The sequence below is a fragment of the Rhipicephalus microplus genome, chromosome 3 (assembly GCF_043290135.1).
Source record: "Rhipicephalus microplus isolate Deutch F79 chromosome 3, USDA_Rmic, whole genome shotgun sequence".
In the NCBI taxonomy this organism is placed as follows: domain Eukaryota; kingdom Metazoa; phylum Arthropoda; class Arachnida; order Ixodida; family Ixodidae; genus Rhipicephalus; species Rhipicephalus microplus.
In genome coordinates this window covers 286,928,984-286,944,552 of record NC_134702.1, presented here as the reverse complement: position 1 = coordinate 286,944,552, position 15,569 = coordinate 286,928,984, and the positions used below count along the sequence as shown (strand labels likewise).

At 44.7% G+C, this 15,569-nt stretch overlaps 1 protein-coding gene across 3 annotated transcripts in view; it reads left to right on the top strand.

Annotated features, from left to right (window-relative positions):
• LOC119167520 (uncharacterized) overlaps positions 1–14,209 on the top strand; it is a 70,252-nt gene extending 56,043 nt beyond the window's left edge. For all 3 annotated transcript variants that reach the window (XM_075891101.1, XM_075891100.1, XM_075891099.1), the window contains one exon: positions 1,989–14,209. In XM_075891101.1, the coding sequence (XP_075747216.1) occupies positions 1,989–2,231 (243 nt within the window). In that variant the 3' untranslated portion in view covers positions 2,232–14,209. The remainder of the gene's footprint in view (positions 1–1,988) is intronic.
• The last annotated feature ends 1,360 nt before the right edge of the window (positions 14,210–15,569 follow it).

Here is a 15,569-nt window from a genome sequence, read left to right as displayed (position 1 = left end):
CCTCTGTCCTGGTGCCTAATTAATGCATCCGATGGCGCAGAGGTGTTTGGTTTAGTCACCAAAGTGAAGCATTCATCACAGGAAATGGTTTCGTGGACTGTTCTTGCAATATAGCCACCAACCATTGCTAGTGCAGCAACATCTGGCGTTGGAAGCAACGTCTTCCCCCTGTCGAGGCTCTCCCAAGGCTTCCTGTAGGCTCGTGCCCAAACGTACACCTGGGTGGATATCTCCACATTCAATCAGAACATGCTCCGCCGTTTCCTTATCTTTCCCGCAGCATGTGCATTGTTCTTCTTCTTTACTGAATCTTGCTTTATAACTACGCGTTCTAAGGCAACCCGATCTCGCTTCAAACAGTAAAGCGCTTCCCCTTGAATTATCGTAAAATGCCTCCCTCCTTATTTCATTTTTGCCCTTTCGGTAGTTACTCAAAGCCGGTTTTTTCTCCATAGCTGCCATCCATTCTCTCGTTTTGCGCCTCGGCGCTCCGCCAGGAGCGCTCGCATCCCATAATAGCTCGGGGGACGGCGCTGAGGGACCGACCGCTCGGGCACAAAGTTATAGAGGAGGCTATGGTCTAGCGGTGCGAGGAGGCAGTACTCAGCTGTGTTTAAACTAGATGTTAAGTTCACAGAAGCGAACGGGAATATGGCTGCTCAGCGCCGCTTTGGTGTATCAGAAAAAAGCGTGCGCTATTGGAGGGCGCAGAAAGGGAAGCTGCAGATGTGCAATCCTCGAAAAATGTCGTTTCGTGGACGAAGTGCCGTTCATCCGCAGCTGGAGGATAAGCTAGCGGACTTTGTGCGGGAAGGTCGTGCGCGCTCGCTGCCAGTGACCGTGGATACCATTCGCAAGAAAGCCGTGGAACTCGCTCGGCAAGCTGGGCTCACGAGAGAAGAGTTTCGTGCACCGAACTCTTGGGTGCGCCGATTTATGCGACGCAAAGGATTTTCTCTCCGGCGGCGCACATCCATCTGTCAAAAGTTGCTGGAGGAGTTCGAGGACAAGCTCATAAACTTTCAGCGCTTCGTAAAGCGGCTTCGGGAGCAGACCGACTACATGATGGGGCAGATTGACAATGCCGATGAGACCCCCGTGTTGTTTGACATGCCTTCGTCGACCACGATCACGCAGCGCGGCGCCAAGGATGTGAAGCTGTTGTCCGCTGGCAACGAGCACTCGCGCTTCACCGTCATGCTGGCATGCACGGCAGATGGTAGAAAGCTTCCGCCCGTCGTCATTTTCAAACGCAAGACAATGCGATGGTGCGACAATGCGACAGTTGCGATGGTGGTAGAGGGGAGCTCCGACGATCGGGATGGGGTGTGCCCAATTCGCAAATAAATGTGGTTTGGCAGTTTTGGGTTGTTTTCCTTTTTTTTTTCTTTTTTGGTAACCTGAACTTGGGGGGTCGACCTATATTCCCACTCGACCTATAGTCCGGTTTATACGGTATGTGAAGCGAAACAGAGCCGAAAGAATAAAGATTAGACAAACCCCCAGCATTTTGATGCTGGCAAAAGTGTCTTGCATTGCAGCTCCCACAGCACTAGTGCCAGAGTTACCTGTAGTGTACTTATGAAAAGCTCTATGGCTGGCCCTTGGCGGCTTTTTCAGCTTGCTGGACTGCAACTTTGAGTGATGAGTGCATTGTGCGAAGAATTCACGAAGTTGTAGTGCGAGTTACAATGATTTTAGTGAACAGTGTTTCATTTGTTCATCATGGATAGCATAGTAGAGCAGATTGCAGCTATCAAGTTTTGCATAAACCTTGGCAAAACAGGCACAGAAACCACGGACCTGATTTAAACTGCTTGTAGCACTGGGGCTCTCGTTGAGCGAACATTTTTGCACGACATGGGCGGTTTCGTGAGGGTTGGGAGGTGGTGTGTGCGGCATGCCTAATAAATGTACAGCATACCTAATAATTCTATCTTCTTGTAAAAGCCCAAAAATGATTATATCTCTCTCTCCATCTGTTGCAGGTGGCACCACTGTCACTGGTCGTGGTAGTGCTGGGCGACGGGCCGTGTGGAGCTCTGGTGCGCTGGGACGATGGCGTCCCCGAGCGCCGCTTCGACAACCTGCAGGTGGTAAGGCATGCCGAGGTGACACGTGGGTGCCGACACCCAGATGCCGCATTGGCCCTGCACGCGCTGATGGAGGTGCCTGACCAGTACCATGCAGCCGTGCAACTGGGTCTGCTCAAAGTTGGCATGTCGTCTTGATTGCGTTGAGCAAAAAAAAGAAAGACCACTGCTCCGGCCAACTCATGAGTAGAAAGAAAGCTGTCACGTGTCTTTATTGGATGTTATTGTGGTCCGTCCACACACATTATGCCAAGCAGATTTCTAAACATGATGCCCCAAAGATGTGGCCGTGCTATCGCCACGACCTATATAGGCAAAAACATGCCATGAATGCCACTATAAACTGAATGGCGATGCATGAAGGGACGTAAGCAGCTTTCTAGAAGACAGCTGAGAAATGCAAATCGGGGCAGCAAACACCAGAGAAGGATGGACAGCTTGGCACAGTCACCCACTAGGCCTTTTTGTCTGCACTGGAGCAGCTTAATTTATGAGCCCGCAGCTTTTTGTATAATTTAGCCCAAAATGCTTTCAAACGCTTTCATGTGGCCACACAAAACTGTTTCCAGTGGCTTTAAAGGGTGGCCAACTGATTCAAGTGCCCGATGAAAGTTTCAAGGAAAATTAACTTTTGTGTGGTTTAACATTTTGTGTTTAGCAGACTTTCCTGGTAACTATGTAAGTAACAGTCTGCAAGTGCTGTGCTTTCTTTTAGAGGTGGTCTCGCAAAACCATTAGCTGTGTTTTACATTTCTATATAAATGTTGCCCTCAGTAGCCTTGTTGTTATTAGTGCGAGCTGTGAAGAAGCAGAATAAGCATTTTCCACCCAGCACTTCTACCACCCACGAAGAGGTTTATTGGCCGAGCATTCCTTTGGTAGCTCCAGGAAAAAATCCGATCAGTTAAAGCAGAGCACTGTCCAGAAAGACACCAGTGACCAGCAGCAAGTGAACCGAACAAGCACTTGTGATGTTGCTGATGTGTCTTCTCTTTTGCAGCGCTCATTACATCCATCGTAAAGAATAAGAGAACACTAAATTGTGCAGCTTAGGAAACGGGTGAAGTATGCTTGCGTGCATTCACCTGTTATCACTTGTCTTGAGGTACCTAGCAGTAAGTCAGTGACATCATCATGATTATGTTGGTTCCTTTTTGATGGTTCATGCATAGATCATTACTAAACCGTTCTGAAGTTCTTTGGCAGGTTTCGTTGCAGCTGTGCGCTTTCTAAGTAGTGCCAATCATCTTCTTTACATCGTTCAGCAATGCGACATGCGTCAAATCATCCTGCACAATTTTTCATGAAACAGTACTGTGCAGTGTAGAAAGAAAGAGAGGGAATGAAAGTTTCACAATTATTATTGCTTCATGGCAGTATCGTAATTTAAAGGGTGCCCTGTAGATCCCGCAGTTCTGGTTGTCCTTGCCGTAGGAATGGCTGCATCTGCCAACAGCACTCCATACCTCCATACAAGGGAGTCTCATTTGAGCACCCACCCAAAATTTACAGGCCTTGTTTGGAAAAATAAGGAGAAAGGGGGTGGTGAGGAGATGCTTGCTGTGTTGCACAGCAGCTGCCCAATGTTTTACTTCATCATCGTCATTTATTTGACCCTTAAGGGCCCCTTAGGGGCATTACAAAAGGGGGGGAGGGGGACATTTTTCTAAATACAAAAACAAAGAAAAAAATAGAAAGTTGTACAAACACACGAGCAATACTTTTGCAGGATCCGAGAACAGGCGCACAGAAAATGTACTTATACAAGTATAAAAAACATGCGCGCACAAAATTTACACATACAAGAGCGCAAAATACAGTGGCAGTGGTAGAGTTTTAATGGGCTTCCAAGTTTAAGTGAGCTGTTAGTAGTTGTTTGAATGCGCACGAGTCACGCTCTAAGACGATGGCTTCCGGTAAGTTATTCCATTCCTCGATGGCGACAGGAAGAAATGACTTATTGAATGCAACGGTCATACCGAAAAGACGTTGGAGGCTTCTGGAATTGAATTGCAGGCGGGAGAAAGCAAGAGAAAACCATGCAAGTGAGGAAAATAATAGTATAATTTGTGAAATAAACAAAGTCGAGAAAGTATACGTCTGTCAGCTAGATTCTGCAAGTCTAAAGACTCCTTTATAAAAGTGATGCTTGATGAGTGATCGTAATTGGACATAATGAACCGGGCAGCCCTATTCTGAACGGATTCCAACAGATTAATCAGATAGGTTTGGTGAGGGCTCCAAATGGACGAGGTGTATTCGAGCTTCGTACGAACGAAAGTTACGTACGCAATTTTACGGACTGTAGGAGGTGATAGGCATAACGTTCTTCGGATGTAACCAAGCTTCTTTGATGCGTCAGCAATTAAGTGTGTGATGTGATCCGACCACGTGAGAGTGTTAGAAATAAGCACGCCAAGGTATCAGTAACTATCAACATACGCCAAGGTCGTTGAGTTTAAATTGTAGACGTGTTCCGAGTTAGATTGTTTGCGAGATACGCGCTTGACTTTGCATTTGGAAACATTGGTCTGCATCATCCAGAGTGAACACCAGTTTTCAATTAAGGATAGGTCATTTTGTAGAATTTCGTGGTCGTCAGGGGTGGTTATTCGGCGATAAAGGACGCAATCGTCCGCAAATAATCGAATGGATGATGAAATTCCTGATGGTAGATCGTTCACATATATGAGGAAGAGTAAGGGGCCGAGTACTGACCCCTAAGGGACACCGGATTTAACCGGAGCAGCAGTGGAGTGAAGACCGGCAATGTCAGTGAACTGAGATCGGTGTGATAGAAAGCATCAGATCCATGACAGGGCTAAAGGGTCCAAGTTCAGACAGCAGAGTTTGTTTATTAGTCGTTGATGAGCGACACGATCAAAGGCTTTAGAGAAGTCTATGTATATGACGTCAGTTTGAAATAGAGAATCTAAATTTAGGTGGAGGTCGGCAGTGAATTCAAAGAGCTGAGTTTCGCAGGACAAACCAGGTCGGACGCCATGCTGATTTTTGAAGAAAAACCCGTTGTTATCGAGGTGGTGGGCAACATGGGAATAAATAATGTGCTCGAGGCATTTGCAGGCAATGCATGTCAGCGAAATAGGACGATAATTAGATGGGTTAGAACGGTCACCTGATTTGAATACTGGGGTTACCTTGGCTACCCTCCAGTCCGCAGGTATGATACCTTCGGAGAGGGACTGAGAGAATATGATTTGCAGAATGTGGCTAGAAATAGCTCCAGTGGATTTTAGTAGCTTTGCCGGTATGTTATCAGGACCAGGGGCACTCGATGTTTTTAGTTGGTTTATAATTTTTAGGATACCTTCAGCATTTATGGTGATGGATGGCATCTGGGGAAAGTTATACCCGGAGGCAAAGGGGATATTGCCCGACGGCTCATTAGTAAAGACTGGGGAAAAATAAGAATTCATCAAGTCAGAGCGCTGCTGAGCTGGAACCTGTGAGCTATCAGGATTGCACAGTGAAATGTTATGCGCTAAATTGTTGGGGTTGATAATGTTCCAAAATTTTTTAGGTTTGTCGCGGATGATTTTTAAGAGATCTTCATGGTAATACTTCTTTTTGGCTTTTTTCAGCGCGCTAGTATATTCCCGAAGGCAAGTGAAATATTTGTCCCATTTCGATGGAGAAATGCTACGTTTTGCCTCGCGGAAAAGGCATTTCTTCTTTTGTGAGAGTTTTTTTATAGAAGTTGTATATCAAGGACTGTCGTCGTCACAGCGAACAGACACTGGTGGAACGTATTCTTCGGTTAGCGTCAAGACCTTTTGTTTATACAGTAACCAGTTCTGTTCAACGCTTCTGGAGATGGCCGTTTGAGAGAAGAAACTATAAAAGCTTTCCAATTCGGTAATGATTGCGTGAATGTTGGCTTTATTGTAGTCGCGTATGAGCTTCTTCCGTGAATTATGCCTAGGTACTGGAATAGAGAGGTTGAATAGTATGGTACAGTGATCCCTCAGGCCTTCTATACACGTAGGTGAGTGAATAAGGTCGGGGTGGGAAGCGAAGACAAGATCAAGGATGTTGTCACCACGAGTCGGAGTATTAATTGTCTGCGTGAGGTTGAATAGGAGGGACAGTTGAATGAAGTCATTTGATAGCCATGAAGGGGCCTTAAGGTTGGCCCAGTCTATATCGGGAAGATTAAAGTCCCCGCAGAGAAAGAATTTTGCACGAGGAATCGGGAGTTCAAATCAACTAACACCGAGTGCAGGTCCTTAATAAAAGCATAGTCACAGTCTGGAGGTCGATAGCAGGTGACCAGTATGTGATTACCCGAGGCAACTGGCAGATTAATACAGAGGATTTCATAGCTGCTGTTTATATCTACCTTATAGGAGTGCAAGTGGGATTTGACTAGAACCAGCATTCCCCCTCCCCTTCTCTCAACCCTATCTCGTCTGTAAATTGTGAAGGACCCAAAATCACGTAGAATTTCGTTGCTCTGTATGTTTTAATTTAGCCACGATTCAGTAAAAATTGCTACTTCGGTGTTGTTGTCAAGTAGGAGTGCCTCTATAGCTTCTTTTTTTGGCAGGTAACTGCGCACATTCGCAAGTAGGACCGACAAAGTATGAGGTGAACGGGGCGGAGAAGGCACAGGTGCAGCTTTATTAGATACTGAATTCGTGGAAGCATGTAGCAATTGCTACTTTACTTCGAAAACAGATGCTGTATCAGCATTGTACGTGAACTGTTTATTTTCCATGAAAAGCTTATCAAACCTAATTTTAAATGGGCGTTTCTTTTCTTGAGCAAACAAGTAAAGATTCTTACGGGCTAGACGAACACGAGAAGAATAGTCTTCACGAATTTGGAAATTAGAGCCTTTAAGTTTGGATCCAGCCACAAGTATTCTAGTTTTATCTTTAAATGTCCAAGTTTTACGATTATCGGACGGTTCTTAGTGCCTTGAAAATGGCCCAGCCGGTGGGCCCTTTCGATTGCGTCTCTGTCAAGCGTTACGCCGAGACTTTCCGAGCAAAAAGCCATTACTCGCGATTTGGCTACTCGGCCCATGTTTCACCTTCCGTGTCTGGCATTCCAAAGAAAATTAGATTACAGCGACGCTGGCGATTTTCCGAGTCGTCACACTTTGCAGCTAGTTCCCTTACTTCAGAAGCAAGTTTAGTGATTGTGGAGCTAGTGTTAGAGTCTGATACAGGCTCACTGGTCTGAGCCACTCTTTCCAGTGCATCAACTCGAGCGGCGAGGTTGCTAACCATACTTTTTATGTTTGAGTTATCAGCATGAATAAGGGTTAGCTCCGCCAGTACAGCATTTTGACCTTATTCAAGGCGGGAAATAGCACTGGCTATAGTTTCAAGGGACGTGGAGGAGTTTTTGCTAGTAGGACCAGGGTTGAGTTCGACGTCTCCTGACATCAGAAGCAAAAGACTAGCTAGGTGAAAATCGATACATAACAAGTACAACGACTGGCATAACGATTCACATAGGTAACCACACAGGCCGATTGAAGGGCACGGCACCGCAAGAACATAACGATCATCAAAATGAACGCTCATGGCGTACGGTAAATAACTAACCTGCGCAAACAGGGGAAGTCTCATGACCGTGATCGTTACGGTGGCGTGCCCCAGCTGATTCCAGAGTGACAGAGGCTTTTGTAGGAGGGGCGTATTACCCGCACGCCTGGTAGCACTATGTTGCCCGCCGAAATTGCAATCAGTCACCAAACGTGGAGGGTAGCTTTTGGTTCCAGTATTCAGCTGTGATCCGAGGGTCGCTGCGTCGAAGGTTTCAGGCATTGGAGTCATCGCAGGAAACCCAAGATCGGGCCAGGGTAGATTCCGTGCAGAAGTAGGAACCGTGGTGACGACGAGTGGGCCAGCCATGATCGCAAGGGCAAAAACCTGCACAAACAGGAGAAGTCTCATGACCGTGATCGTTGCGGTGGCGTGCCCCAGCTGATTCCAGAGTGACAGAGGCTTTTGTAGGAGGGGCGTATCACCCGCACGCCTGGTAGCACGATGTTGCCCGCCGAAATCGCAGTCACCAAACGTGGAGGGTAGCTTTTGGTTCCGGTATTCAGCTGTGATCCGAGGGTCGCTGCGTTGAAGGTTTCAGGCATTGGAGTCATCGCAGGAAACCCAAGATCGGGCCAGGGTAGATTCCGTGCAGAAGTAGGAACTGTGGTGACGACGAGTGGGCCAGCCATGATCGCAAGGGCAAAAACCTGCGCAAACAGGGGAAGTCTCATGACCGTGATCGTTGCGGTGGCATGCCCCAGCTGATTCCAGAGTCAAGTGTTACAGCTGTTATAGCTGATCAGCTGTTACAGCTGATTGAAGCAAGTGTTACAGCTGTTAACCAACTCCAAGACCACCCATTGCCCTATGCATTTCTGAGGGGAGAAAAAACAAAACCATAATCCTGCAGCTGAGAACACTGTCGAAGGGCACCTGCAAGTCGAGTGCCCGATTCCCTTTGTTGTCACAGAGGGTGTCGAATGAAGTAAGTCTTGTGGGTGGGAACAAAAGGGCACATGCGACATTATGCCCCATTTGCTCATCACCGCATTCATATTAAGGGAATTTCATTTAGCCATTTTAGCATTGGTTTGTTGCTTGCCATGCAAAGATGAAATCGTCGAGATAATTGAATTGGGTGCTTGCTTCAGTCATAGGTACTTTGCGTATTTGGTGCAGCATCCGCCCTGACGAATTTTTCAGCTGCACACCTGGTTCTGCATTTTGGTGTGAAATGGGGAAGACAGCATAGGAAAAGGGTTCAGCCTGGCTGGACTCCACCGGAGCGCATTGCTGCCTGCTGATTGTCAGCAAGATATTTGGCACAAGGGACGTTCCTCGGTGATCTTTGGAGCTGGACTGAACATCACTTGAGTGGCTATTTCGGCAGAGAAGTGCCTGCCGCTTCTTGATCATGTCGCTTGAGAATTTCAGAGCTGCAACAATGGCAATGTGGGGAGAATGGATTTGCCTGCATGAACCCAAGACGTGCACAGTGTCTAAAGGTCACCCTGCAGGCTTCTGCCGCTGGCAGGCTCAAGTGTTCTGGCAGCTGTCTCGCCATGCACTCTGCATGGACTTCTCTTGCAAAGCTACTGTAAACAGTGTGTAATGTGACCCTCGGAAAACCTCGGGCTAGTTGTTTTGGAGCACAGCAAGTGAGCAAGCACTGTGGTGAACAGTTTCATTGCTTTGGGCATTTTTATGGGTCATACAAATAGCATCATTCGAATGAAAAGAAGTCCTCGTCAAGGTGACCGAGTAACAGATTTAATTGAGAGCTGCTTCTTGCAGGGCAAGTTGTTGGATGTCTGGGTTGGAAGAAAAACAAGACACATAGAGTGCAAACTGGGAACTGAATTTATTGATTTGGTTGTCGCATATATACAGTTGAGCCCCTTCATAAGAAACTCTTAGTGGGCACGGCGAAAACGCTGGAAGCAGATCACTGTTTCGTTTTCTTTGTTCAAACTTTGTTCCTGACATCTGCCCCCTTCTTCGATTCGCCCGCATTCAAGCCGATTCCAGCAGCGACAACATGTGACATCGACGGCAAGGCTGCATGGCTCCTTCCAACGCTTTTTGACGCAAGGAGCAAGAGTCACGGGTTCGTGACGTCGACAGAACCAGCCCCTATAAAGGTGGCATTGCGGGACACACTTGCCAGTGGGCACGGCGAAAACGCTGGGAGCAGATCACTGTCCATGTGTCTCGTTTTCTTTGTTCAGGTTAGTTACAATAGCACAATATGCAGTGATGACAGATACCTGATTTTATTGCCGTGCCCACGTGTGTGCTTGAGTATTGCTTATGATTGCTTATTTTCAAGCAAGCTTTTAATTTGTGGTGATGTCGAAGAGAATCCGGGCCCCTCTGTCGAGGAAATGTTCCAATCGTTAGTAATTGGCCAGCAGGCAATTAGAGAAGACATTGCTTCCTTGAAGGAGAGACTGGAATCCACAGAGAAAGCTGTACAAGGCTTTGAAAAGCGTCTAAGCAACTTGGAATATAGCATGGTTAAATCAAAAGCGAGAAATTGCGAACACGAGGGAGTAAATGCGGCTGTGGATGCAGTGCAAAAATTACTCAAAGTTCAACAGGAAAAACCTGTCGATCTAGAAAACCGCAGTCGCCGTTCGAATTTGATTGTTTTTGGAATTCCGGACGAGCCAAATGAAACTGAGGTGAAGCTATGGGATAAGGTTGTTCACGGCGTCTTTCGTTACAAACTGGGGATAAATTGCATATCCGTGGCGCGAATTCACCGGTTTGGAAAAGCACACCGAGGAAGGGCAGTCATTGCGCTCATTCAAAGTTACTCTGAGAAAGAAGCACTGCTAAAGAATGCACACAAGCTAAAGGGAACAGGTATATCATTGCAAAATGACTATTGTGCAGACACATTGCGCAGGTGCCGACTTCTGTGGAGCAGTACACAAGACGAAAGAGCAAGCGGTAAAAAAGTCAAGCTCGTTCATGATAAGATTCGCATTGACGGTGCTCTATACTTTTTGGATGACGCACACAATATGCGGAAAGAAATTCTAAAGAAAAAGGAAAACTCTGAGACACGAACGCGACATACAGAATAGCAGTCACAGTATCGGCAGTTGCGACTGCTTTCACTAAATGTCCTAAGTGTTGTCAACAAAATAGAAAAACTGCATGATACCTTGCTGGCATACGATCCTCATGTGTGCGTTATTTGTGAAACTTGGTTGCACGACGGGATGCGTGATGATGAAATTGTTTCACCGAACCATCAATTGTTCAGAAAAGATAGATGTTCCTGAGGTGGTGGTGTTGCAGTCATTTCAAAAAATAGTGTTGATGTAAGAGTACTAGATCAGATTGACAAACATAAATGTTTATTCTTGAGTGTCACTGTTCAAAGCGTGCAATTCATATTATGTTCCATGTATCGAGCCCCAAATGCTGATGATCAGTACATGCAGAAGTTATATGATCTCATTTTGAAGGTTAAAGGAAAAAAACCTAATAATTACTGGTGATTTTAATCTGCCACAAATAGATTGGTATCATTGGAGACGTGGACATAGCCTGTCATGTGACTTGCTCATTGATATTCTACTAAACATGAATCTCCATCAAGTTGTACATGCACCTACCCGTGGTAGCAATATTCTTGACTTGTTATTTGTTAGTGACATTTTCAGCAAAGGAGTTGTTGAGATTGAGAATGGCATTTCTGATCATCAGCTGAATTCCTTCATGGTATCAATGAGTGAGAGTCATGTACGGTTACCCCATGAAAAAACGGAAGTTAGAGATTATCATAAAGCGGATGATGAATCTATTATTGATTATTTAGATTTGCACCTAAATATTGTTGACAGAGATGTAGAGCTTTCTTGGCAAGCATTTACGGGCACCATTACTTATTGTACTGACAAATTTATTCCTTTGAAGAGCATTAAGAAACCCTTGTCCAACCCTTGGTTAAGCAGAGACATTATCCAAACTAGGCGCAGACTCAAGAAAATGAAAAAGAAACATAAATTCAAGAGTCCAATGGTCATAGAATTAATAAATAATTTGCTGGCTAAAGTGGAAAAGGCGCAAGATAGATTTTTCAATCATAGCGTTTCTGATTTTATCATAAACTCTCCCCAAAAGTTTTGGCGCTATCTAGGTCAGTCAAAAAAGCCGCACAAAAAGTAAACATTAACGGTAAAATTATTGAAGACCCTCAAGATATTCCAGAACATTTCAATGATTACTTCTGGAGTGTGTTTTCTGAATTAGACTGTTATGAACTAAGCAATGCAAAACCTGTAGTGCACGAGTTTACAGTTTCTCGACAAGGTGTTTTGGAAATGCTTCTTAATCTTGATGTACGTAAATCTGCAGGCCCTGACGGTATACCGAATGTTTTTTTACGACGTTACACGGAATAAATTTGTGTCTTTTTAACAGAGTTTTTCAAGTTATGTTTACGCTTTGAGAATATTCCATCCGACTGGCGCAAAGCCAGAGTTGTCCCAATTTATAAAAAGGGAGACTATCTTGCAGTTTCTAATTATCAACCACTTTCTAATACAAGTACTTGTAGTAAATTATTAGAACACATTGTGGCAGGTTTTATTCGCCAGTATTTGAGTGATCACAAGGTCCTCTCTCAACAACAGCATGGATTTCGAAAGGGGTTATCGGCTACAACTCGGCTTGTGTCAGTTGTTCATCATATTTCTGAGGTACTTGACTCGTTAGGACAAGTCGACATGCTATTTTTCGATTTCAGTAAAGCCTTCGATAGGGTGCCTCACGGAAAATTAATCTACCAGCTTGAGTGCATTGGTCTCCCTTCAAACATTATATCATGGATCCAGGCATACCTACGGCACAGGCAACAGTTCGTAGAAATTAAGCAATGCTCGTCCGTTGCGCGCCATGTAACCTCGGGCGTGCCGCAAGGCAGCGTACTGGGACCACTCCTATTCTTGATCTATATAAATGATATCTCGGAAAAACTCCCTAGTGACGTGCATGTAAATTTATTTGCGGATGACTGTGTCATATTTAAAGAAGTTACCTCGTAGAATGATCACCAAAGCTTGCAGCAATCAGTCACAGCTATTTCAGAGTGGTGTAGACTTGGGGAATCGAAATAAATGTACAAAAAACAGTTTTGATGCGAGTAACAAGAAAAAAAGAACCTAGCATATTTTCTTACGTTCTTAACGACACCATAATAACCAAGGTTGACCTGTATAAATACTTAGGCATCGCGTTTGATAACAAACTTACTTGGTCAGGTCATATATCTCTAACATGCTCTTCGGCCTTGCGCAAATACTGGTTTTTGAAAAGAAAACTTAGCAAAGCTCCGGCGAGTACAAAGCTTTTGGCATACAACGCAATTGTGCGCTCAAAACTTGAATATGCAGCGGTTGTATGGGATCCTCACACCAAAAAAGACATCATGAATTTGGAGCGTGTGCAGAGGAAGGCTGTTAGATTTATTTTCGGAAAATACAAAAGAGAACATTCCCCTTTACTTCTAATGCTTATCAATAAAATAAGTTCACTAGAACATCGCCGTAAACTTAGTCGCCTACAGTTTCTGCACAACATAATAAAAGGAAAAATTGGCCTTCAGAAGCCTCACTTTTTAATACCCCTAAACACACGGTTGACTAGACAGGCACAGCTTTTTTCTCATGCCTGTATTCGCCAAAACCAAATCTCACATGAACAGTTTTTTTCCGCGCACCATAAAAGAATGGAACTCTTTACCTGTTCATGTCATAGAATCGGAAAACTTTACAAAGAATTGGAAAACCACTTCTCCTAATGTTTAGTATAAATATGATCAGTGTTAAACATTTCGTACAATTGTGTCGTGAATACCATGCTCTGTGTAGTGCTCTATTATTGTCTTAAGATTTTTTTTTTTTCGTTGCTATCACTTGTGTAAATTGTTTTGCGAAGCAAGCGTCTTGCACTGTATGTTTTTCTTCTTGCATTGTTAGTCTTTTTGTGAATGCCTTGTTATTGTATTTTGTATTTGCCCCTCCTGCATGGGCCAGCATATTGGCCTGCAGTAGCGATAAATAAAATAAATAAATAAATGTAAGAGACAAATGGGTATAAGAAATGCCAGTGTGCCTACAGCAAAATAAGGGGTGGATAAGAAAATGCATACAAGGTACCCTGCTTATTAGAGACATCTTATATAAAATTCAAGAATTATATACAGAGCATGCCTCTTAACTGTATATCCCAAATAATTGGAAAGAGCCCCCGGGAAAGGAAGACGGAAGATGCACATGTCACCTCACATCTTTCAGTCTACTTTGTTTTTTTCCTGTGTTCGTCCTATGGTATGTGCTACTATTCCCATCACCAGGAGTGACGGATGTTTGAGAGAAATGTAGACAGTCGCCAAAATGCCATTTGACAGGCTAAATGGCAGGATACTTTGATTAAGACTGCTTCCTGGTATCTGCTCAATGCTTGTTGTTGGAACAAGGGCTGTCTGCATGTACCAACATTTTGACAAAAGGGGCTTGTATTTATCAGGCTTGTCTGGTCACTAAATTTGGCCCATTAAAAGACATTTCAATGCTTGTGTCATTTCAGTGACCAGTCTGTGGGCTGCGTGGTATGTCTCGAGCTGAAGCCCATGTTGTGCTCTTCAATATGCTATCCCAAAAGTGTGCCTTCTTTTTAACCAGCATTGCTGGAGAAAGACACATTTGTAGCCAGTTCATTTAATAATTTTGTGCAACACCTGTGCAAAACAGACGTGGCATGTCAATATGTGATCACATCAATGAAGAGAGGTGAGGCACTTGGACAGTGCATCTCGATGCATGCAACGTTTTTGCGCGGAAGAGTTCTAGTCAGGGCCGTGGCCGAAAGCACTTGGGCCCCTCAAGCGTGATGAGAGTGGACGTGCAGTCTTTGCCGTTCAGTGCCCAAAGGCATGCCCACGGGGGGGGGGCACAAAGTTTGTTCCTTGCATCGATTTAATTAGGAGGGGACGCTGCTGTGAACCCTCTGAGCATCTCTGTGCGCGCCCAAAGGAGATGACTTAGCACAAGGTCAACGCATTGCCCAAGCTGTGGCCTAGAAACTTTGGGACAACACTGCGGCAACAGATCTATTCAGGCTGGTATAGACTATCATTATAATTAGAAGCATCTGTGGAGACTCGAGGCTGTAGATCCACTACTTCTCGTCATTGTTAGGACTTTTTTTTTTTCTCTACTGCTTTCGTGCACATCAACCAGTGAGAAGGTTGAATTATAGCCTCTTTCAGGTGTGTGCCTAATAATATCATCTGACATTTTAAGTTGAATGCAGCATTCCTTGTTAGCCACCACGTGGCACATCCTTACATCGTATACTCAGCACCTACTCAGTAGTCCTTGTGAATCAACTCTAATGAAAGCATTCCTGGCATGTTTGGCATTGTGTTCATGATCATTGATTTCTCAAGACTTCTGTTTGAGTGTGTATTATTTGCTGTAAATAGGTGCTGTGAATGGAATGGAGAATTTTTCATTGTCTCTACACTTCAACCTCATAACAAAATCGCATCTGACATAAAAATGGCTTCCCTGTATTCTAAAACTTGTTATAAGCATACATATACGAGGTCTGTTAGAAAAGTATCCAAACTTTGGTGGAAGAAAAAAAAACTGGCGTAATTGGAGCATTGAAAACGTAATCCCACTCAACGCCGTCCCCTTGGGACTCCACGCATTTCTCCAGGTGGTGCAGCCATTGTTGGGAGCATTCTGAGGGAGGCCTCTTTTGGAATGGAGTTTAGCTCAGCTGTGATTGCAGCCATAATGTCCTCCCTTTTCTGAAATCGCTCTCCTTTGAATGTTCTCTTGAGTTTGGGAAACAGCCAGAAGTAGCAGCGGGCCATGTCAGGAGAGTAAGGAGCCTGCTGAACTTCAGAAGTCTGACTTTTTGCATAAAAAGT